This window comes from Lontra canadensis, unplaced genomic scaffold (assembly GCF_010015895.1).
Source record: "Lontra canadensis isolate GAN:19392208 unplaced genomic scaffold, GSC_riverotter_1.0 scaffold104, whole genome shotgun sequence".
NCBI classification, from domain to species: domain Eukaryota; kingdom Metazoa; phylum Chordata; class Mammalia; order Carnivora; family Mustelidae; genus Lontra; species Lontra canadensis.
This window is the reverse complement of record NW_022631098.1, coordinates 4,175,658-4,200,587: the sequence shown is the minus strand read 5'-3', so window position 1 is coordinate 4,200,587 and position 24,930 is coordinate 4,175,658. Positions and strand designations below refer to the sequence as shown.

General features: G+C 38.8%; 1 protein-coding gene across 2 annotated transcripts in view; it reads left to right on the top strand.

The window, feature by feature from the left end:
• ARHGAP20 (Rho GTPase activating protein 20) overlaps window positions 1–24,930 on the top strand; it is a 123,562-nt gene that overhangs the window by 1,371 nt on the left and 97,261 nt on the right. For both annotated transcript variants that reach the window (XM_032838325.1, XM_032838324.1), the window contains exon 2: window positions 18,296–18,378. In XM_032838325.1, coding sequence (XP_032694216.1) covers window positions 18,299–18,378 — 80 coding nt within the window. In that variant the 5' untranslated portion in view covers window positions 18,296–18,298. The remainder of the gene's footprint in view (window positions 1–18,295; window positions 18,379–24,930) is intronic.

Sequence of the window (24,930 nt, the reverse complement as noted above, 5' to 3'; positions counted from 1 at the left end):
GCCCAGGGGCCTTCGCCCTGCGGGGTCCCCTGGTCCCCCCGGGCCGCTGGGGGATCGGAGAGGGGCCGGGGCGTGGGCATGGGGCGGCGAGCGTGACCTGTCAGAGCCAGGAGCGGGGACGCGGGCGACAACTTGTAGCGTTCCGTCCCGGTGCACACGGCCGCGGTGCGGCGTGCTGGTGCGGACCGGGCCGGGCGTCTTGGAAAGGGTCCCCTGGGCAAGTGCACGTGGCCGAGAGCCGCTGGCCTCTGCAGCCCTGCTGTCTGCCGGCGGCATTTGGGGCTTTCTGGCCGTGTCCACTCCTCCTCCACACACCCACCCACCCACCCCCCGACCTTCTGCTATTTGGCCCCCTTTTTTTGCCCTGTGTCCTGGTGGTGCCCCTCCAGTTTCCCTGGAAACAAACTGGGATTAGAAGGATCACCTAACTCTTCCCTAAGAAATGTCTGGAGGCGCCGCGTTTATATCGTGAGAATATATCATGAGATGATGGTCCAGACCTCACAGCCTTTCATGCTTCTGCGCACCAGGATCCCGGGTTGGCGAGAGGTCATTTGAGGAGAGCTGAGATGGTGCTCGGAGTATAGAAGGGAATGGGCGCTCCACGGGATCTTGACCCTGTCGCGGGGCCACCTAGGGGTGCCTGTGCACTTGGTGATATATGGGCTGAAGTGCTGGCCGGCCATTGATGTATTGAGGCTGTGGTGTGTCCTTGTCGCTTTTTCCCTTCTGAGATGAGATGCAGGGATAGCTGTGTGTGTGTGTGTGTGTGTGTGTGTGCGAGAGAGAGAGAGAGAGAGAGAGAGAGAATTCATCAAACTAGCGCCACATTCGGGAAGGTAAATGAATGTTCGGAGTAATTGACACAGACTTGAAAGCATTTTTTTTATTCCTGTAAACTTAAGGAATTGGGAAAAATCAAAGATTGATACTCCTGGGCAGTTCTCTTCCTTTACTAAAGGAAATTAAGCATACTGGCAAAGGACATTTGAGTAGCTTGATCATTTATCAAGTAGTACTTGTCCAATAAATGAAAGATTGCCTCCCATCTTAAGCCATTGTCCTTAAGATGCTGTCCTTCATTATACATCTTAATGGGCTGTCACGTTATCACGTCTTTTCCTTCCTTCCTCCCTCCCTTCTTTCCCTCCTTCCTTCCTTCCTTTCTCTTTATCTCTTTCTTTCTTTCTTCTCAAAGGAAATAGATTTTGCCAATCTGGGCATTCTGTAGCTTTTTACTACCTTTGGGGCAAAGACGAGGTTGAAGAACTTTTTTCTTTTAATATTTTTTTAGATAAAAGTGCATCTCTCTCATTTTAAATATTAGCAGGCATGCCTTGATTTCAGACCTCCATATTAGAAATAGAAAGTAATTATAATAAAAAATATTTCCAAATTGTAGTTCATGGAATCATTGCCATTTACACTTTTACGGACACTAGTCTTCAGGTAAGCCAAATACTCAACACACTCATCTTTATGTTCTGTTTTGCCCTTTTGGTGTTTGGTAGTTTTAGTGAGTCATGAGACTTATTTCTTAAAAATTCTACTGTGTGATTGTACTGTGTGTTATAGTGTTAATTACCAAGGTGTAGATCAATGTTGTTTAAATTGCCAGTTACAATCAAAATTATAAAAAAAATTAAATAGAAAAAGAAATCCTAGCAAATTAGTAATAGTGAGAACAGTTTTATATTACTTCTTTTTCTCTATTTCATATATGTATTTTGGTTAGTGATATAAAACGTGTTTTTTTTTTTCCTGAATGATCTGAATTTTTAAAGACAAGTTTATTGGCCAGATCACTATATGGAGTCAGTTCATCTGGCTTTTAGTTCTAGTTCTATTACTATCTTGATGATGTTGAGGAAATCACTTGACTTGTTTTAGTTTCCTCATTTGTAAAATGGGAATCAGAGGGATAATGCTGCAGAAAGTGCTTTGAAAAGTATATAGATGACCATTACTTCTTTCATTCTATGAAAACAAGGTGATCTTTAATAGAAAAAGCAAAACAGTAGCATCTTTCAAGCTAGTCATCCTGAGAGACTGTTAATCCAGTGGTACCGCCATTGCCTCTAATGTAGTTCATATTCCCAGAAATTACTCTTAAAGAAGCAATTGCATACAATGTGGTGAAATTTGGAGTGCAGTGGCCCAGGTTCAAATCTTCACTGTGTTGGTCCTATTGACCGTAACCTCAACCTTCAGTTTCCTATTTCTAAAATGAATGTAACAGTAGTACTTATCTATTCAAGATTGTTGGGAGTACTAAATGTGAAATTGAGTGAATACCGTCATATAATTAGCACTCAGTAAGTATTAGCTCTTACTCTTTGTAGTTTCTCCCATATTTGTGGTTCATACTGTTGTCCCACTTGTTAAAGCTAAAATCTGGGATTCATTTTTGACTCCTTAATTTCCTTACTCTACCACAACCATCAGAAAGGCCAGTCAGCTATTACTTGACAACATAACTTTAATTTCTTCACTTCCTCTCTACTGCTGCCACTGTAGCCCAAGCCAGCCCACCACCATCTCTCACTTGTAACTTTCCAGAAACTCCCTAACTTGTCTAACACCTTTCTTGCTCTTCCCTGGCCCACTTTCCACTTAGCAGCACCAGAGTGATCTGTAAAAATGTAAACTGATCATATTGCTGTCTTCCTTAAAATCCTATAGTGGCTTTCCGTCACACTTAGATAAAATTCAGATGTCTTTTCTTAGCCTTCTCTATTCCTCCCATCTTATCTACCTTTTCCACCTTGTGTATTCTCCAGCCACATGGGCCTTAGGTCTTCCGATTCATTCCTATTCTGAGGCCTTGGGTCTTGCCCTTCCCTCGGCTTCTGCCACAGGTCTTTGCAGTGTTGTCTCACTCATGTTCAAATGTCTGTTCCTCTCAGAGGCCTGTCCTGACTACCAAAGTGGAAGTTGCTGCCCTCAGTCATGCTCCATACCTCTGTTTTATCTTCATCTTAGCATTCATCCTTGCCTCTTTTCTTATTTACTTCTCATGTGACCTGAACCCTTTGGCAGATTGTGAAAACCATGAGAATTGGATCTTATCTTCTGTATTGTTGAAGGCTGCCTCTCTAGTGCTTAAGGCAGTGCACATGTGAGGTACTCAATAAACACTGGTTGGGTTATACAGCAGTGAACAGGACAGATGTAGCCCGTGTTCAGAGTGTTTGATTTAGACCAGAATCAGCAAATCTTTTCTTAAAGGGACAGATAGTAAATAATCTAGGTTTGTAGACCATAAGGTCTCTATTGCAACTACCCACTTTGCCCTGGTAGCGCTGTAGCAGCCACTGACAGTATGTAAATGACGGACATAACTGTGTTCCAGTAAAACTGGGTTTAGAAAAACAGGCAGTGTGGTCCCTGGCATGTAGATTGCCTACACCCTGGTTTAGAGCATTGCTGCCTACTAGAAATTTCTGTGCTGATGGTACTGCTCTTTATCTACAATGGCCAGTCTGATAGCTACTAGCTACATGTGGCTATTGAGCCCTCGACACGTGGCTGGTACAACTGAGGAACAAAAACATTTTGAACAGCTCCACTGAGGTATAACTGACATACAAGAAAATGTACATATTTGAGGTCTATAAATCTGTAAGCTTTGGCACATGTATACACTTATGAAACCATTGCAGTCAAGAGAATGAACATACTTATACTCTCCCAAAGTTTATGTCCCTTGTGAATCTCTTGGTTTGTTCCGCATTCCTAGGCAACCACTCGTCTGTTTTCTGTCACTGTAGATTATTTTGCATTTTCAAGAATTATGTGTAAATAGAATTATACTATGTATTTTTTTCTAACATCTTTAATTCAATATAGTTATTTTAAGATTCCTTCATGTTTTTGCATCTATCAGTGGTTCATTTCATTGCTGAGTAGTATTCCATCATGCAGAGAAGCTGCAGTTTGTTTATTCACATATTGGATATTTGGGTTGTTTCCAGGTTTTGGCTACTATACATAAAGTTGCTGTGAACATTCATGTATAAGTCTTTGTATGGACTTACGCTTTCATTTCTTTTGGGTAAACACTTAGGCGTTGAATGGCTGGATCGTATTTTAGCCGTAAATTTAACTTTTTAAGAAACTACCCAGTTGTTTTCCAAAGTGGTTTTACATTCTTACCAACAATGTATAAGAGTCCAATTTCTCCACATCCACACGTACTATCTTTTTGATTCTAGCCATCTTAGAGGGAATAATACAGTATTTCACTGTGGCTTTGATTTGCATTTTCTTAATGACTCGTGATGTTGAGCATCTTTTTATGTGCTTATCATCCATGTGTTATGTTTAGTGAAGTTCCTATTCAAATATTTTGCCCAAATTTAGTTGGATTTTTGTTTTTATATTATTGAGTTTTGAGAGTTATTTATGTATTCTGATTCAAGTTCTTTATCATTTATGTGATTTACAAATATTTTCTCCCATTACGTGGCTGCTCATTTTATTCTTTTAACAGTGTTTTTCAAGGAACAGAGTTCTCAATTTTGATGAAATCTAATTCATCATTTTTTTCTGTAATTTTACTTCATTATAATTTATTTGAATATAAATTTAAGTTGCCACAGGTGTCTATTGGATACTATACTGAACAGTACAGGTTGAGAGAAAGAGACAAAAGCAATAATAACAAGAATTAATAAATGGCGATAACTATTATTAAAAAAACAAACATGGATATAGAGCTAGGCCACTCTGGCATTAAGGTTTCAGGGAAGGCCCCTTTTAAGTGAGGCTTTAATCTTTTATGAGTGGGAACAATTATTCAAAGATCTTGTGGTAGGAAAGAACATGATATGTTGGAGGAGCCAGTGTGTAGAGGCTGTATAAGAAGCTATTCTCGTTATTTTGTAGCTACATTTAGTATTTTAACCTGAAACAGAATCACTTACCTGGTTCATTCACATTTAATCACTAGTCAGACGATTTGATTATTTCTAGAAATCAAGGATTTTCTGTCACTTAGACTCTTCAGAATAATATATAATAGGTTTGTATAGTAATTTCTAAAAATGTGGTTCTAAAAGATAATAGCATATAGATAATGCTTCTGGATAATGCATTCTGGAGAGAATTCTGGATTAATCCTTCTGGTTAATGTATCCTTGAGGATATCCACATTTGGATAGAAGAATTTTTATAAAATGAAATGGAAGCACGTGTTAGAGTAATTTTGGTTAGGGATCATTCGTGTCATACTCAAGCACTCTGACCCTTTGGTTTCCATACTAGTTGAAAACTTCTTGAGTAAGATGGTTGTTGGGATAGGGAAGAAAGACTTATAGGCACAGAAAGTCAGTTGGAGCAAAGGGATTTTAAAATAGCTCCAACATATTAAAATGTAGCAGCTGTTGTTGAGCACTTCATTCTGTCTTGTCTTTCTGCATTCTCTGGGTCCAAATCTGTTTATAGCAGCTCATGGTAGATCACCCCCAAGAGCCAACTTTGGCCACGTGTGTGTGTCTTATGCTGGGGTTTGAATGAAACATCTTGGTGAGTAAGCTTTAGTTTTACTCTATAATACTGAGAAAATATTATGCCTGTGGATAAACCAATATTTTCCTGAATTCTTTTTTTGTGTTATTCACAAAGTGAATTGATAAAATCAGGTACATTATTTGTTTTGTCTCAGAGGAGTTTGAAATTACAAAATCTGAATTAGATTAATCAGAAATCGCCTCTGTTCTCACTGGTGTGATCCCCAAACTTGTGAGTGTATTTTGTTTCTTTGTCTGTAAAATGGTGGTGATAATCCATATCTTGTATAGTTCACAAGTTGTTTCTTATGGGTCAGAAGAAGAAAGTATATTCTGCACTCATAGGTACAGAAGCCAATTAGTTATCTTTTACCAGGTGAAAGGAGGTGTAAAGCAATAAAAGAGTTTTATTTCTTTGAATTTGATAAGAGAACATTTACATGCAAATGAATGGATGCTATCTGTCTCATTCAGCTCAGGCTGCCATAACAAAATGCCCTAAATTGGGTGGTTTAAACATCAGACGTTGATTTCTTACAGTTCTGGAGGCTATGGATTCCTATGATCTGGGCTGCCAGCCAGTTCAGTTCCTGCTTGAGGGTTCACTTGGCTTGTGGTTGGCCGTCTTCTTTCTGTGTCTCCATGGGAGTGGGAGGAGAAGCAGGAAAAGGAGAGGAGAGGGAGAGAGGTAGAGATGGAACTAGATACTTCTGTTCTCTTATAAGGGCACTAATCTCATCATAGGGGCCTCACTTTCATGACCTCATGCAAACCTAAATCACCTCCCAAAGACCCCCCACCTCCTAATACCATGCATTGGAAATTAGACCTTCAGCATATGAATTTGGGGGGACATAGGCATCAGTCCATAACACTATGCTTCAAAGTAGTCATCCTTGAAGGTAATAAATATCAAATAAGATAGAAACTTGAACAGAAAGATAAGAATTTAATGTTTATAATTTACAGGATAATAAAAGGAAATTTTAAAACCTCTTTAAAGTGAATACCTAACTATATATAATACACATCAATTATATGAGGTAAGTATTATTAAGTTATTTCTACAGAAGAGGGGACTGAGCCCTGCCAAGGCCACATGTAGTAAGCAGTAAAGCTAGAATTTTGACCAGATCTTCCAACTCTATTTCTTTTTCTAACTAGATTATAGATGCTTTGTTACTATTTATAACATAAGGTATAATAGAGAGTAGGTTTGAATTCCATATAACCAGCTGAGAAAAGCACATTTGAGAGGTTTTTCTCCTGAGAGGTAATTTTCTTCTTTGGAGAGCAGAATCTCTACTTTCTCCATCTACCATTGAATGATAGGTTCACAGCTGCCATTAGGTAGATTTTAGGTAACTGCTTTAGTCAGGGTTCTCCAGAGAAATAGACCAATGACAGTCCTGTGATCTGCCATCTGTAAGTCGAAGACCCAGGAAAGCTGGCCATTCAGTTCACCCCCATCTTTTCCCGAGGAAAGATGAGATGAGATGTCCCAGCTCAACAGTGAGGCAGGAAAAAAGGGGCAAATTTCTCCTTCCTCTGCTCTGTTCTGTGAAGGCCCTCAAGAGATCGACTGATGCCTACCCGCTTTGGGAAGGACCATCTGCCTTATTAAATCCAGTGATATAAATGGTAATCTCATTCAGAAATACCTCACAGACATACCTAGAAATGTTTAATCTGAGCACCTTGTGGACAGCCATGCTGATCAATAAAATTAATCATCACAGTAAATGTTAACTAATAGTGACAATAAATGACACAATCATTGGTCTGATTACCTTGGAAATGTGTGACTTTTATGCCTTGGTATCTATCATTTTCAGAAGTTTTTTTTGTTTTGTTTTGTTTTTTATTTTGACAGAAATTTATTAAAATGAATTAATGGGAATTACATATAATTAACTAAACAAATAACATTTATGTTTATATTTACAATGGATTGTATACAATAAACAATATCTAATTTAAGATATAGGTATAATATTTTTTTTAGATATTTAATAAATTTTATTTTTTTAAAAACATATATTTTTATCCCCAGGGGTACAGGTCTGTGAATCGCCAGGTTTACACATTTCACAGCACTCACCATAGCACATACCCTCCCCAATGTCCATAACCCCACCCCCCCTCTCCCAACCCCCCTCCCCCCATCAACCATATAAGGCACTCATCATACTTCTGGAGTTCCTTAGCCAGGTCTGCTTTCCAGGCTGATATCTCAGTCTTACTTGCTGTCAGAAAGCTCAGCATCTTCCACAAACTTACAGAATTGTATTTCAAAGTTACATGTGGGTGCATTGAATTCTGTGCCTCTCTGGACAGTCACGTGTTTGGCACACCCAGTTGAAGCTCTCTCAATTCAGAAAACATTTTATGTCATGAATCCTGAGTGTAGGGAAAAACTCTTGTTTCCATAGTTATTTTTACTTACAATGTGAACACAACAGTGCATCTTAACATGGCAAAAGAAAAATTAATTTAGGACTCTAACATTCATGTGTTAGAATAAATTTTTTATTTTTTTAAAAGATTTTATTTATTTGACAGAGAGACACACTGGGAGAGGGAACACAAGCAGGGGGAGTGGGAGAAAGAGGAGGCTTCCCGTGGAGCAGGGAGCCCAATGTGGGGCTCCATCCTAGGACCCTGGGATCATGACCAGAGCTGAAGGCAGATGCTTAACAACTGAGCCACCCAGGAACCCCTAAATTGTATTTTTTATAAAACAAAACTTAAGGACAACCTTATTTTTACACATTTGTATAAAAAGTAATTATCAATTTAAAGTAAAATAGTTAAAATAGAGAATTGCAACTTAGAGACTGAAAATTCACAAGTCACAGATACTAAATAGTGCACTTGTTCTCGGTTGCAAGTGAAGATGTCTGTGAAACAATTTGTCACTCTCTGTGATTTTGCCATTGTCCCAGGTTATGACTCGGGGAAAGGTCTGCAGGACAAAAGGTGGACCATATTCAGAAGGCAATTCCTGCCCCCATCCCCCACAGTGTTCCGTTGACTGGGAGAGGTGACACAGCATGATGGCACCTACAGTAAAGGAGACTTCAGTAACTGAGGTGTCTGAATCCTTTCAAAGTTCTTATCTTGCCATCCAGGACTTGTGGCTGTTCTTTTCAAAGTAAAGACATCTTTAGAACAACTCAACAAAAATATGTGATTATAAAGCTTGCCTTCCTAGAAGGTATTAGTAGCTGAAAATACACTAGATTTCAATTTAAATGGCCACTAATACAGGTTTGTAAACTAAAATATCACAGAAATAAATGGATATATAACTAACCCGAAGTTTATGTATGCATATCTATACGCACTTACTCGTACATACACTTGTATACACAGTGCTTGAAGAAATGTATGTGTATTTTGTTACTGTGATTCATTGGAGTTTCATGACTAGTACCTCTCTCATCCCCAGAGCATTTGGCAAAAACCTCTGTTATGGACCGAATGTGCCCTCTCTGCAAACTCACGCTGAAGTCCTGATCCCCTGGGTTAGATGAGGTCATGAGGGCAGAATCCCCATGATGAGATTAGTGCCCTTAAAAGAGACCAGAGAGCTTACTTGCTCTTCTGTCTCTGTCCCCGCTTTGAGGAGGATACAGCTGGCAGGCAGCTGGCTACAGATGCAAAAGAAGGTCTCACCAAGAACTGAATCTGCTGCCACCTTAACTTTGGACTTGCCAGCCTCCAAAACTGTGAATACCAGGTATCTAGATGTCTGTGGTTTGGTTTGCAGTCTGTTTGTTACGGTAGCCGGGGCGCACTACCTCTGAAAGACCGTTTCATCGAGGGGAAAGCTTACTCTCCCACTTGGTATCCTAAGAGTTGGAGATCTCAGGGACTGTGGTGTTCCTGGTGTGTGCACAGAGCCCTCAGGCTGGATGCTCAGTTTGGTATTGGCAACTGCAGCCGTTTCTGAAGCAGCTTTGGATGGGGGTGAGGGTTAGCCTTTGTTTACTTACGGAGGACTTAGCTACAGTGTGGGAGGCTTGAAAGGGAGCAGAGGAAACTGCCTTCTGTCAGCCACCAATAATGGGGCTTGCAGGCAACACAGCCCAGTTTATTTTATAATTTTGTTTCAGTCTGAATTTCTTTATCTAGGACAAGTTTAGATTAGGAACATCCGACCAACAGCAGAAACAGTCCTATCAGCACCGTGTGTTGGTGCCGTGCTGAGCAGCCTTGACCTCGTTTTGACAGACAGCTGTCACATGGCACAACTGAAAGGTAAAACCTATTTCTGGATGTTTGGTCACTTGTGTGCGGACTCTGAAAATGGAATGCGTGTGTGCCCACATCAGCTCACATTTCAAAGATGTGGAAAACCCAGCTGCTCTGTGGCCTTTTGCTTTCCTTGTTTACCTGGATCCTAATTTACACCTAGGAGAGAATCTGTATTTCCTCTTCTACCCCTCCCTTGACCCCCTGGAGCCTCGGCGTTGGCAGTAGTCTTTGCTAGGTTAGACTACATCTGAATCTGGATAGACGTGGGCCTGTTTTCCATTCTCATTTTATACATTGTTTTTTACAATTATGCCTTCTGAGTTTGATGACCATACCCTCCCCTCTGCATGAGGAAGGGGAGAGGGTGCTGCAAGGCAGAGCTTCCCAACCATTAGAGATGTCTCTGCTACAGTTACCCCCTCGGCTGCTAGGCAGGCAGGCAGCTACCAGGGCAGCCAGAGAGCCGCTGTTTAGCAGAGTGTGCCGTGGATGTGTAAATCCTATCCCCTTGTCGGGGCCATGATGAGAGTAATGTTGTGAAGCCCCGCCTTGTAAGGGATTATTAGGGACAGGGCATTGGTGATTGACCCTGTCTACTCCAGGGTGCTGCTGAAAAGGAATCATGACCAGACGTTGAAACTGGGCGTTTGGCCAAAGAAGGAAGTCCAGCCAACTTCAAGGCCCACAGTGATACTCTAGAAGCCTGCACAGGTCAGGTGGAGCCAGAGGAACAAAGCATAATGTATAAGGGCAAGTCTGCTCTCCTCGTGTTTATTTATGTGCCGTACTTATGTGCTCCAGAGCCTCACTCCATACGTCACACTACCGCGGTGTTTTCCACATAATTTTACTCCGTTCTTTGAGCTAGGTCGGCTATGTCATCTTACAGAGAGGGCTCAGAAGTGACGTGCTAGAACCAGGGTGCAGAATTTAGGTCCAAGGCGTCCTAGCCCAGTGCCCGTTCTCCTATGTTACACAGATTCTCGTGTTTATTGTTTTATTTCAAAATGGTTATATCATAGAAAGAAGAAAGACAGAAAAAAGTAAAAATATTTCTTTCTTAATCTCAGAAAAGAATTTATATCCTTCTACTATGGTCTGGTGTGATGACATTTATGTTAATGAAATGCTCAAATTGATTCTGGATGGGATGATTGTGAAGAAATAAAGAATCACACACATCCCAGACCGAAGTGACAGTAGTGAGAAGCTTCAGCTCACCCAGTGGCCAAAACCTGGTTGTGACAATAGGATGTAGAAGCAAGGTGCAAGGCTAAAACTAATTTTCTTGTTTCCTTGCAGAGCCAGTGTCCCTGAAGTATGTCTCCACAAATTAAATACTGCAGATGTTTCGGGAAGACAAGAAAGAAACGGCTTATTGCTTACAAAATTGTATAGACTAGCCACAAAAGGATTAATGGTTAAATTTGAATAAGCTAATTTGTAAATTTGATTAATTTTTTTTCTAGCCTTGAAACTTGAATTCTATAAAAGCTTTCCTCAAAGCCCTCATTTTAATGCTATGCTAATTTTAAATATTTGGAAGTGACTTCAGCACAGTTGACTTAAATTCAGCTGAAGTGCTTAGATGTTTTTCTTCATGAAGTGACTATAACAGAAGAAAGTATGAAAAATTGCAGCCACCTGACTTAAATCTTTCATCCATTTCCTTTCATTTGACAGGCATTCTTTTCCTATAACCTCTGAAAATTAGGAATGACCAGATACAGAATGATTCAGAGGTTCCAAAAATAGTACTGTATCTCTTGGTTAATATGCAGTTAACTTCTAATGAGAGACTACCTACAGGTTTTTATGTAAACAGTGTTTTCTGAGTTGTTGAAAATAAAAGACAAAAAATATTTTTCTTCAGTTACCTGTCTACAGTTTCATTTTCCTACATAGGCACACTCGTATCACCACCTTAAACTCTCAGATATGAGCAGTGTTAATTCACTGACTTAATCCACTGCTACTGAAAATTTACTGTGTGAAAATGGTGAGGCTAGGCCACAGGCGAGGATTGATGGGCCTATTACTCAGACCTCTGAGGAATTCAAATGGGGAGCCACACACACATTTCATACAAAAACATCGTGGACAAAAAGCAAATAATTTTCATTTACTTGTATTGTACCACGATGATTACTATACACATAAAGAAAATTATGACTCTTGGCTATGAGCCAGTTTGCTGGGATGGAACCCAGTGGCTTTGTAGTTTGGTATTTAGCTCTTTATTTTTCTTTTTCACAGCTTTACTGAGATATAATTCACATGGCATGGTATATTCAGAGACTTGTGCATCTGTTGTCACAGTCAATTTCAGAATATTTTCATTACGGAAAAAGAAATGCCATACCCCTTCATCATCATGTCCCAGTCACCTTATCACCCCAAACTCTGGGCAAACACTAATCTGCTTTAAGTTTCTGTAGACTTGTTCACTCTGAAGGTTTCATGTAAATGGGACCATAATAACATGCGGTCCTTTGGGACTGACTTCTTTTAATAAGCACAATGTTTTCAGGATTCATCAGTGTTGTGTGTCTTTTATGGCCAAGTAATTCTCTGTGGTGTGGATATACCACAATGTGTTTATTCATTCGCCAGTTGATGGACATTGGGCTTGTTTACCACTTTTTAACTCTTATAAATAATGCTGCTGTGAACATTCACGTGCATGTTTTTCTCTGGACATGTGTTCATTTTTCTTGTTTATGTACCTGGGAGGGAATGTAGGATCCTATGTAACTCTGTGTTTAGCAATTTGCAGAACTTCTGAACTAGGTCCCAAAGTGACAGCACCATTTGATATTCCCACTAGCAGTTTGTGAGAGTTGAGTCAATCCGCGTCTTTGCTGGCACTTCCTATGTCTTTTTTATTATCGTCATCCTGATGAGTATAAAGTCACATTTCCTGGCTTTGATTTGAATTTCCCTGATGGCTAATGATGTTGAGCATCTTCTCTTGTGCTTATTGGCTGCCTGTGTATCTTCTTTAGAGAACTGTCCATTCAGGGCCTTTGCCCATTTAAAATCTGGCTTATTTATATTTAATTGTGACAATTCAATAACAATTCTTTCTATACAAATCTTTTATCAAATAGATAATTTACAGAAATTTTCTTCTATTCTGTGGGTTTTCTTTTTACTTTCCTAATAGCACCCTTTGCAGCGTAGAAGTTTTTAATCTTGACAGAGTCCAATTTATATGTTCTTTTTCTTTTGTTGCTTGTGCTTTTGGTGTCGTATCTAAGAAACCATTGCCTACTCCAAGGTCACAAATGGTCTGCCTATGTTTTTTTTTTTTTCTAATTTTTTTTAATTTCATATCTTGCTTTTAGATCTTTGATTCATGTTGAGTTAATTTTTATATATGGTATGAGATAGGAGTACAACTTAATTCTTTTGCATGTTGATATCCAGGTGTCCCTGCACCATTTGTTGGCAGGTAATTAACTTTAACCATCAAATATTTACCTGTAGTTCAAAGTAGTAAATGAGCACTATGTTAGAAGATGTAATCTGCAGTATACAAGGATGACTCTTCCCCATCCAGTTCCATAGCAATGCTTACATTTCCTTAAAAACAGCATTCCAGTGGAGCCCCTGAAAGGTTTGTATGGGGACAGTGATACAGATATGGAGGATAGTGGATTTTAAAATTCACATATACCTTCACTTACTGAGTATATAGTTTGTACCAAGCATCATACTAGGCTTTGGGAATACAAAGAGACACTTACTATAGAGCAGAATTCCAGTAAATAACTATTAAAGGACTGGAGAAATTTGAAAAGAAGTTATAGTCCCTGCTCTCTAGAAATGGGCAGAAAGATAAATAATATAATATGAAATGCTATAACTGAGCCATAATATGCGAAGCAAGTTTGGAACACAGGGAATTGAACATATAATGAATATAACTGATTAAAGAAGAGTCAAAGTGGAAAGCAACTTGCAGATTAGTTGGTAATATTCCAGCAATTTAGCCATTATTGAAATATTTTTTAAAAATTAATTATAGGCATTTGGTTCTCATTTTCACTTATGACCTCTATTTTACTTTTTGGCAGAATAGGACTTTGCCTTTATTACTGAATGTAACTGCAGAAGAGACAGCTTAGAAAATCCAAGATCTAATGACTTTCTTCTGTTCATCTTATACTTCCCTAATAAATTGCTGTTAGTAAAAACACAGCCATTTTTAAAATGTAATCACATTTATTCCCTTTTACAACTTCTTCCAAGGTCCTCTTTATCTTTCCCAATTGGAAATGGAGGGGTAAATAAATGCTACTTTATGTTTGCTTTTAGCTCATAAAAATTCTTGTTTAGTTTTTTGGGCCCTTGAAGACTAGGTAAGTGGTGCAATATCAAGAAAATTGTTGGACGCCTAGGTGGCTCAGTTGTTGGACGACTGCCTTCGGCTCAGGTCATGATCCCGGGGTCCTGGGATCGAGTCCCACATCGGGCTCCCAGCTCCATGGGGAGTCTGCTTCTCCCTCTGACCTTCTCCTCGCTCATGCTCTCTCTCACTGTCTCGCTCTCAAATAAATAAATAAAATCTTTAAAAAAAAAAAAATTGTTACCTAAAGTTCAATGCAATTAATTATTTAACCTATTATGTAGTTTGTCAATTTAGGAAAAAATAGATTACTAGGGCACCTGGGTGGCTCAGTTAAGCATTGTGCTCTTGATTGGCTCAGGTCATGGTCTCAGGGTCGTGAGATCAAGCCCTGCATCGGGTTCCGCACTGAGCATGGAGCCTGCATGAGGTTCTCTCTCTCCCTCTGCCCCTCTCCCTTTTCTTCCTCCTCTTTCCCTCTCTTAAAAAAAGAAGAAGAAGAAGAAGAAAACAGATGATCTCTTTAAAAATATTCAATTCCAGAATGGCATCTAGTATTTGTGGGGTCATCTAGCTGTGAACATCAAGCATGTGGGCATTCTGAAAATTCATACTGTACGTTGTGATTTTTAAGCTAACAACAACAACAAAAAGCACTGTTTTAAACCTAGCCTCTGTTCCCTGTGAGGCAAAGAATCATAGTTTTTACTGTCATTGAACAACTGAAATGTGTTGGTGCTAGTATAGGCGTAGCCTCAACCTGCTCTGACAAGCTTACGCGGTAATCTATTTGTAGAGGAATCAATAGTCTCTTTCTATTTTCAGGCATTGTATTTCATATAGTTGTTATAAACAAAAATGAAAATCCAAGTCTTTATTGCCTGAGAACAGATTCTTTGATAGATACGTGAATTTGTTTTGAAGTCACCATTGCCCCTTTGTTTGTGCTATGCTTTTGAACAAAAGAAAGAGTTCTGTATAATTTTAATGATTTGACACCTAAATCTGTTTATTAAGCTCCTATTATATTGCCCATGCTTAATTTTTTTTTTTTTTTTTTTTAGAGAGAGAGACAAAAAGCACTGGGGGGAGGAGTGGAAGCAGGGGTAGAGGCAGAGAGGGAATCTTAAGCAGGCTCCACACCCAGTATGGAGCCCAACATAGGGCTTGATCTCACCACCCTGAGATCATGACCTGAGCTGAAATCAAGAGTCCAAAGCTTAACCACTAAACCACCCAGGTGCTGCTAAGACTTTTAATTACTTACAGGAAGAGTGAATCCTGTGAATCTTAAATTGGCAAATACAATGTTTATTTTCTTGCATATCTAGGGTAAATCCTTGGTGGACATTTAACATGAGAATATCAGAGATAGAAGGGATCTATAAGAGACTGTGCAGTCCAAATTTTCTAATTTTCTAGATTAGAAAATGAAAGTCCAGAGAAGTGACTAAATTGCATTGGGTTGCATATCTCAATAGTGATGAGAATTACTACAAACAGTAGGATCTCAAATAAAAATAACATTCTTCCAGTTGTTTGATTACATTCTGTTGCTCCTGAATCCACTAGATGAGGTAGATGCACTCTACATTTGACTCCTCATACATCTGATTATTTTGTAACTAAGGAAACATGGTCTAATTAATGTGGATATGGACTCCTGCGTTAGGTGTCCATGAGAAACTCCTATTTTAAAAGCACTTTTAAAAGATTGGTCACCCTTATTTGATTATTCATTCTCATGTTTAACAGCCATCACTCTCAGGAAGATTTCTTTATGTCAAAGGTTTCAACCCATGAATCCCTAAGGAATCCATGTTATGCAGGTCTCTGAACCCCTTGAAATTATGTGTGCAATGTAATTCACAGCTTTTTAATATTTTTCAGAGAACCACTACCCAAGATCAATGTGGTTTTTCAGTCTACAGTTTAGCAACAATTCTTTTTGTGTTCTCTTCCTTGGAAGACACTTTCTATCATCCATATTATGACCTGGCATTAATTTGAAGATTATTTCTCCTTCCAAATGAAGAACTTCAGATCATATTAACTTTTCTCACAGACTCCTCTTTCCCCAACACTTTCAGTCCTATTTATGGCTGTCTTTTGAACATTTCTAAATTCTTTGTAAACCTGAAAGGTGAGGAGGGCAGAATTGGAAATCCTGTATGAATGAAGCTTCAGTGAGGAGCGTGGTGTCAGAGGGTTAGAGGCCGCAGAAGCAAGGCTGCTGAGATAGATCCAGGAATGTGGTTCCACTAAGGTAGACTAGGCACACCCTAGTCTAGCTCAAAATGGAGGGTAAGGAGCCCAGGTAAGACTTAAAGGATTCAGCACCTTTCAAAGTTCAAAGGATAGTAAATAGATGCTGGGAAAAGGGAGTCCAGAGGATTGGAGGTAGGAATCTAGTCCAGACCCAAAAGTGAAACAGAATCCTCCGAATCTGTGCCTGTGAACAAACCGCCATCCTTCTGAGTAAAATCAGTCTTTCACTGTTGACAGTCTTCACATGGGGACAGGCCACTGGACCTTGCAGTGCAAGTACTTGTCTCCCAGATTTTCCTTCCTCCCCCCGCCACCTCTGCAGTCACACTAGCCTCAGAATGGTGGATTCAGGAGAGTTATGTTCCCAAGAGATGTGAGTAATGGCAACAGTGGCAAGGAGCTGGCAAGCTGTAAGATATAATGTAGGTTACCAAAATCACAGACTTTTCTGGGAATCTGATGAAAACTGTGGGCTTTCTCTCCAGAAAGAAGGCATAAGTACCTATCGTGTAAACAAGAAAGGTATACAATTTAACCTTCCCTAAAACTCATTCCTGGTGAATAATTCCTGATTGAGAAGTATGGTATTGTCTGTTTCTCACCCATTTACTTCCTGTCTTTTATTCATGGTTTATGTAATTGTGTCCGTTGCTCTCTGAGCGATACTAAGGAGGTTCAATTGAGCATATAGTTGCCACATGTGAGCCAAAAGATTAAGGTGGGAACAGCAACACTGAGGCAGGATGGTAACCGTGGAAAGATCCTGAGGACATGGTGAATTTGGGGGATAAGAATTGTACCAAAGAAGTCCAGTTTCCCTTTCTCACTTAGATGATTATTCCCCTGTTCCTGTGCTAGGATCTAGGTTTGATTTTACTAGAAACAGTTCCTTTATGAATAATATAATGAGGTATACTGATCCTGAACCAGTTAGTTTTCTGTGGCTCCTCCTAAAGCAGCACCCAGTTCCCAGGATGGCTGGCCTAGGCCCTCCGGCGGCAGGGGAGACCTCTGGCCAGGATTAGGTGAGAGAATAGAGCAAGAAGGACAGCCACAGCCTGGACGTCACTCCTGCCCGTTACGGAGCAAATTGCTGGTTTCACTCATTAGTTTCCAGCGGCAGGCCCATGGATTCTGTCTAGAATTGTTAAATATGTAAGACTGATTGTAGAGAGTGATTATCTGGATCATCCAAGTTGAATAAATCTCCATTTACCAAAAATTATATAAATATTGTCTGAAACAAAGTTCTTGAATTATAGTTAAGCCTATGTTTATATAGCACTAAGAAAAAGAAAAAAAATGGCCTTTTTGGTCTTTTTTTTAAGTTACAGAAAAAAAAAATCCGTTTGGAAGATGGGATCCCTAAATGTGTAAATATTTAAGTCTATTAAATGTGTAAGAATCTAGTTTCTTTTGCTGTAACGGTTTTATTTTTTTCTTTTTTCTCCCTTTACTTGATCTTTTCAAATCCCAACTTTCCTTGAGGCCTAGTTTGGGGCCTGTCCTGCCTATGAAAGAGAGACAATAGAGCTTACTCAGATGGCATTTTGGAGTATAAATGAGATTCTCCAGTCCTGCCTTTGGCAGAGGGGCTGGAACATAGTAAGCGATTTATCTATTAACTACAGTTGATGCTAATGGGTGTGATACTACTTTTCCCAAATACTCTGATCAATATTTAACCTCCTTATTTTATGGCCATAAAAAATATTTAAAGCCTCTACTACTATTTGACACTTACTATCCTAGTTAAAATGTTATGTTATCTCTACAGTGAGATTGCAGACTCTGAGAGACAAGGGCAGGCAATACAAAATTTGCTGAATTGGTTTCAAAATTGGCACTTAATTGCTTTACAAGTCACATGGTCTTCATTTTACTTATTTATTTTTTTTCTCAACAGAAAATGAAAACACTTGCGGAAAGGAGGAGGAGTGCCCCATCTCTTATCCTGGATAAAGCCCTACAAAAAAGGCCCAGTACCAAGTAAGTGAATAGCCTTGTTTTACACATTTGGTATGTGCTATTGTTTTTTATGTGAGGTTTTTTTGTTTTTTTATCAGCACCAAAATTCTCTGTTTAATAATAGAAGACACGACTTCTGTGCTGTTATTTGATAAGGTGTGTATTTTATGTGACTCATAAAACCTTTTAGAGCTGGTCTGTATGATCAGTTGCTTTAAAACTAATTTAAAAATCTTTATCACTTAGTACACAAATGTGCAGGTTCTGCATACTGTTGAAGTTTATTTATAGAAATAAGTAGCAATCAGAATACTAAAAGATGAATTATTTTAACCACCACATATCTTGATTATGCAGAAACTTTAGCTCATTTTTTATCATAAGGTGATACTTGTGCCTGGGTATGAGGTAAATTTTTACCAATTTTAGGTATGAAGAAAGATAACCAAATTGAGATTATAAAAATGAAATGCTCATTTCTTATATGTGTTATTAAATTAATAAGTAAATTAACCAGTCGAATTTGAAGTAGAAAAACAGGCTAACTTACTGTGGAAATGACCATTTCACCCATTAAGATTAAATACCATTTCAATAGACATTTTAAGCAAGTCTTTCATAATATGTAGAAATTGAATGAGTATTCAGTCATTTACTTATTTATTAATTTTTAAATGACATTTTAACCAGGAGCAGTTTTTATGTTCAAAGGAATCCTGTGATTATTTTCCTCTAATCTGTGAATCCTTTTATATAAAGTGACATCTTTATCCCCTTTACTTAAAATGAGAGAATACCTGATATTTCTATGAATGATGTGCTAATTTAACATAAAATCGGTATGAAGGCATGGCTGGGTTTTTTTCAGTGCCAAAAATAAATTACAGAACCAAATCCCAATCAGTGAAACTTCCAGAGTATTGGGGTCACTCTCTTAGTACTCAGCATGTTTCCAGACTCTGGCACTTCCCCCACCTGTCCCTAGAAGACACAGTAGGCATGGGTTGATCAGGAAATGTAAATGACTTTTAATAGAAGCCTAATCAAAATGTAATTAGGAAGATACTCTTCTTCCAAATAAATAATACTTTTCAGTGCCTGTATAAATGACTTCTGGATTATTTGCATTAATTTATCTTTGCCTTACTGTGGGAAAAAGATAATGGTAATGTTTTTACAGTTTGACCTTGATTATCTAGAAAACTCAGGAATAAGTATTTTGGCAGGGAGGCAGAGAGAGGAGGCAGAATTATTAGTACAACTGTATATATGGGTATATTATACATACAAAAATAGCTTTATTATCTACTTTTGAAAAATAGTTTTAGGTGTAATTTCTTATTGGAAGCTTCTAGGATAGATGTGTCTTAGGCTTTTCAATTATAAGGAGCCCTTATATCAGAGAATCTTCAGCCCAAGATCAGAGGTCAGTAGTGGCCTATTTACTCCTAAGCTTGTGAGAATCTGTAATAGTATGCATGTAGATACTTAAAGTCTGTGTTTGGAAGTTTGGAATTTTGTGGACCATTTGAGTTTATCTCAGCAATTTAGTGGGCAATGGCCAGAGGTCGTAGGCATCATGTAATGCACAGGGTATCCTGCAAATCAAAGAATTGTGGGGTACCTCTGTGGCTTTGAGGGTCCCATGCATGGCATGTTTGTGAAGGGAGCTGAACAACTTTATATGATCGTCTCTGCCTATAACTTAACTTTATTTTATATAAAAAGACAAAGTATTTCTATATGCTTTTGTTTTAATAAACACTAAATTTTCCAGAAATGCCACTACCTCGCATATCAAAAGATAATTGTATTCTATAATGTTTGGGACCATTTCAGAAAATCATTTGACTTCATTTTCCTGTACCTGTGTGTTACAGTTTCTTACCATCTGACTTTCTTAAATTTAAATATATGAACTGTACATAGTATAAGCATCCGAGCACTTCATTGTCTTTTAGTACAGTCCTGTAAGAGCATTGAAATACATAATTTATTATTAATTACTTTTATTCTATTTTCCTTTTGTATTACTGTTAGGGCATTACATTGATACTTTTGAAATTCTGTTAAATATCTCTGAATTTCATTTCATGGTAGAAAAGGAGAAATGGAAATGAATACATACACGTAGATGTTGGTATCACATTGGGGAACTGGGTCTAATAAGGTTGAGAAGGAAGAGGCAGATGAAGTACTGGGTCAGATACACTGACCACACTTAACCCACCTTACTGGAATTGTTGTGAGTTAAAGAACCAGTGTGCTAATACACAGCCATGTCCTTCCCCATTCTGGCCTTCCCATCACCTCTGCAATAATTAGAGCTTACATTAGAATCAGTTCCCCAAAATTCTGCCTCAGAAATAATGGAATATGGTGGACTTGTGTAAAGATAACCACGGGAAAAAAAGTATATTTAAGTTGAAGTTGTATATGTTTTAGTCTTCAATTTATTTCTTATGAGCTTCTCCAGGTCAGTAAAGTGAGTGCATAGCGCAGGGGAATAGGGTCTTCATCTGTCGTACGGAAATAATGCTTTTACTCTGTGCAACGTTGGGCAGTGTGTACAAAAAGAAAGCTGTTGGGTATTGAATGTGTACAGGTTTTTGTAGGTAATATAATCTCTGGATTTGAAGGAACTCTAAAGGTCTTCTAGTTTGGTGGTTTCCAAAACTTTCTAGTTAGTGTTCTACAGTGGGATCCAGAGAGCTGCAAAATTGTCGCAAACTCCTCATAGTTGATTCCAGTACACCCTTGGTGGAGAACCACTATGGCAAGCTACAAAAGAATCCCTTTTTTAAAAGAGTGGTCTTAGGGAAACCTGGGTGGCTTGGTCAGTTAAGTGTCCGACTCTTGATTTCAACTCAGGGTTGTGAGATCCAGCCCCACGTTGGGCTCCATGCTTGCACCAAGTCTGCGTGAGATCCTGTCTCTTCTTCTGCATTTCCCCACCCCCGTACATATGTGCTTGCTCTCTCTCTCTCTTTCTTTCAAATAAATAAATAAATAAAATGATCTTTAAAAAAAAGAATTTTGCTTACTATCAGTTGCACCCAGGAAACATGAAAACCTTCTAAAGGCCAAGCTGATAGCATACTTGCTTCAAGTAGAACTTTGTACAATAAGATCTAGTACCTAAAAAGAATAAAGAATCTTTATTATTTCTTTACATGTAATATCATGGGGAACTAACCTGTAAAAGAAATAGAGTACTGTAGCACTTCATATTTATTGAATTAAATACACAGTCACCCTAACATTACATATTTCTTGTATTGTACCTTTACTTAATTTTGGCTTTGTGACAGAATGTTACTGTTTTCTACTGTGGTTTCCCAGTAATGTGTTGCTTAGTAATTAATGACGGTAAAATTTTTGTCCAAAGTTTAGCAAACATCTGCAGGGGATTTATAAGAATCATTTCATTTAATAGCTGTTGCACCTCAATTTTTATTAAATTTAATGAATAAGAGTTTTATTTATTTGTTTATTTTAATAAGATAGTATCTTTATTTATTTTTGTATTTAAAATTTTTTTGGCTTTATTTTATTTTTTCAGTGTTCCAATATTCATTGTTTATGCATCACACCCAGTGCTCCGTGCAATACGTGCCCTCCTTAATACCCACCGCCAGCTAGTTTTAAAAGAGAGGGAAGACTTAGGTTAATTGGTGAGTTAACTATGTTGAAGTTTTATTTCCTGTGTTCTTGGATCAGCCCTTATAGTACATAAGAAGGGGTGGTTTATAGATCTTTAGCTTTTCTTTTTTGTATGTGGATACCATTCAGATCAGCTAGAGGTGATTTCTCCCAGTAATTATGTTAGTAAATGTCATAGTGGTTCTGCCACGTGGCTGCATTCAGCTGTTTTTACTCTCAGACTTAGCAGCATTCAGTTCTGTATTTGAGAACAGCCTCACCTCATGTAGCGTCCTCATGGGGACATTCTGGGCACCTAATTAGAGGACTTAGTTTCCTTAAACGTAAAATGAGACTGTGTAGAACTTACTTTCTCATAAAACCCTTCTACCTCTAGTTCTATGGCTATATAATTATGACTTGTGAAATTCAGTCAGAAGACTTCCTTATGCATACTCTGAATTCTAGTCATTCTTAACTACTTGTAGTGTTCTCGGCATATTGCGCTCTCACATTGGCTCAGGTGTCACTTCCTTCAGGCGCGCCTCTAACCCATTAGAGAGAACATTCACGCTTCTGGAGCTTTCATCCTAAGCATTCCTGCCCCTGCTTTGGCATCACCATCTATGTCATGCTCCCTTGAAAGTCACTGACATTTAAAATGGGACAATCTGCCCATTCTGTCCCATGCAGGGACATACCTGCCATTTTGTACATAACTTGTGTTCAATTATTATTTGTTGGCCGAACTGGTGAGCAAGTGAGTCCATTTCCTAACCAGGACAGAACTTAGTAAGTTTGCACAGTTTAGTAGTTTCTTAAATTTCTGCCTTTCCTGCCCTCCCGTAGGTAGTCAACACATGAGAGACTTTCCTTGTTCGTCAGTGTTATTGGTGAAATTCTAGCTAGGGAGAAAGGCAGATTGCTTTTGACAAAGTGACTCTCTGAGTTATTGTTAGGAAGTTTTTTCATGCAGCAAAATACCCCACGAGCTCATGTATCTGAGCTAGAAATACCACATTTATTGGCATTCTCGTGGTATTTCTTCATTGTTTACTCAGGGAGAGTTCAAGGCATACAGATTCAAGTCACACAGAGTTTCAAGTCATACAGAGTTTGCCTCCAGAAGTTCGCTTGTTTCGATAGGTACCACCCTGTAGAAGTTACGCAAAAATGTACCCACTTTTGTTTTTAGTTACCATCTGTTAGCACTTTTCAGTTGATATTCACCTATTTCCATCCCCACATCCGAATTAATTTACTGTGTATGTGCTGTTTGCAAGACTTCGTGTTAGGGACTTTATATAGGTTCCCTTTTCAATCTCTGCTCCCTGCTGCTGAGAGGACAGGCAGGGCAGCTCTGTGATGCCACAGGAAGGGCTGGGGCTTTAGCCGCATTCCCATGCCAGCTGTCCATCCTGACTTTCTGTGTGACCTTGGAAAAATCACCTATTCTCTGAGTGTCAGTGTTTTCCTCTGTAAAGTATAAATCTAATGCTTTCATCACAAAATATGAAGTGTGAAAATTCTTAGAAAATTGACTTTGTTATTATTAGTTGCCTCTTTCCTTCCCTTAGATGTATTTCATTTTCAGGCTTTAAACCTCCTGACTCATCCAGCAAAGTCAAATTTGTTAGTGAAAAATCCCACTTCATCATTATAGCATTGTATAACCAGAAGTAACTCATTGAGCCTGGCTCCTTATGTAGTGGAAATTGAGTCAAACATTTGCCCTAGGTCACAAAGTTGATTATAGACTTAAGAGATGGGATTGGAAGTGGCAGGTCTCTGGTTTTGATGGGATATTCTTTGCATCAGTCAAACAAAGGGCTATGATATAGCGTCTAAGAGCATGGATTCTTGAGCCAGATTGCCAGGTGTGACTCCTCATACTGGTCCTTACTAGCTTTATGATGTTGGATAAGTTTTTAAACCAGGGATAATAACCTATCTCATAAGATTGTAAAGAAGACTAAATGGGTCTTACATATGTAAATTCCTTAATGTAATCACCAGCCTGTAATCAGTGCGTATGTCTGAAGGTTATTGTTAGTAGTAGTAGTAGTAGTAGTACTAGTAGTACTAGCAGTAGCAGTAGTAACAACAGAAGTAGAAGTATACAGAATGCTCATAGAAAAACTCTCTGAGCACCACAGCAGATTAGAAATGAAAAGAGGGGGAAAGATGCAGTCTAGAAGCTAACTGGTCTCTAATACTAAATTCATTTTACAAGACAATTATATTTCTGGATCTGGCCTGATGCAGGATTAACTTAGAATATTTGGTATTTATTCTTGGTAAACCCTGACAACTCTTGAGGTCTCCCTAAGCAGAAATTCAGAGTATGCCTAAGACAAGGAGGATTGACATGGTTTGCTTGGCCCCTCCAGACGAAGGGTCTCAAGGAGAGCCACATGTGCCGAAGCTATGAATCAAGATGAGACACATACAGAACTGGCCAGTTTGGGATAGGGATGCTAGGATGAGCGAGCCACATCAGAAGGTGTTGGAGAACTAGGACAGCAGCTGCTTGTTGGCTGGCTTCTGCTTCCTTTTGGTCAGTTCATTCCTGTTGTGCATGACTACACACACACACACACACACACACACACACACGCACACAGGCATGCACGCACACTAACATTACCTTACCTAGGCTATCCCCCATTGTGTTCTACAAATTTCTCATTACCCCATTTCCTTTTTTTCTGTTATGTTAGCATTATAACTTTAATACTTATCTAAAGTAGATGATAACACATCATCCTTTCGTATGCAAGGAGTACATTTGTACTCTGGAGTGGTTTACTAAGGAACGTGGCCAAGTCTACTTTCATCGCAGAATGAAAAACCACCTCCACTTGTGATTGTTCGGTGTGAACTTTCCAGATATGGTAACTGGGATGAATTGAATGACCTCATAAAGGCCAT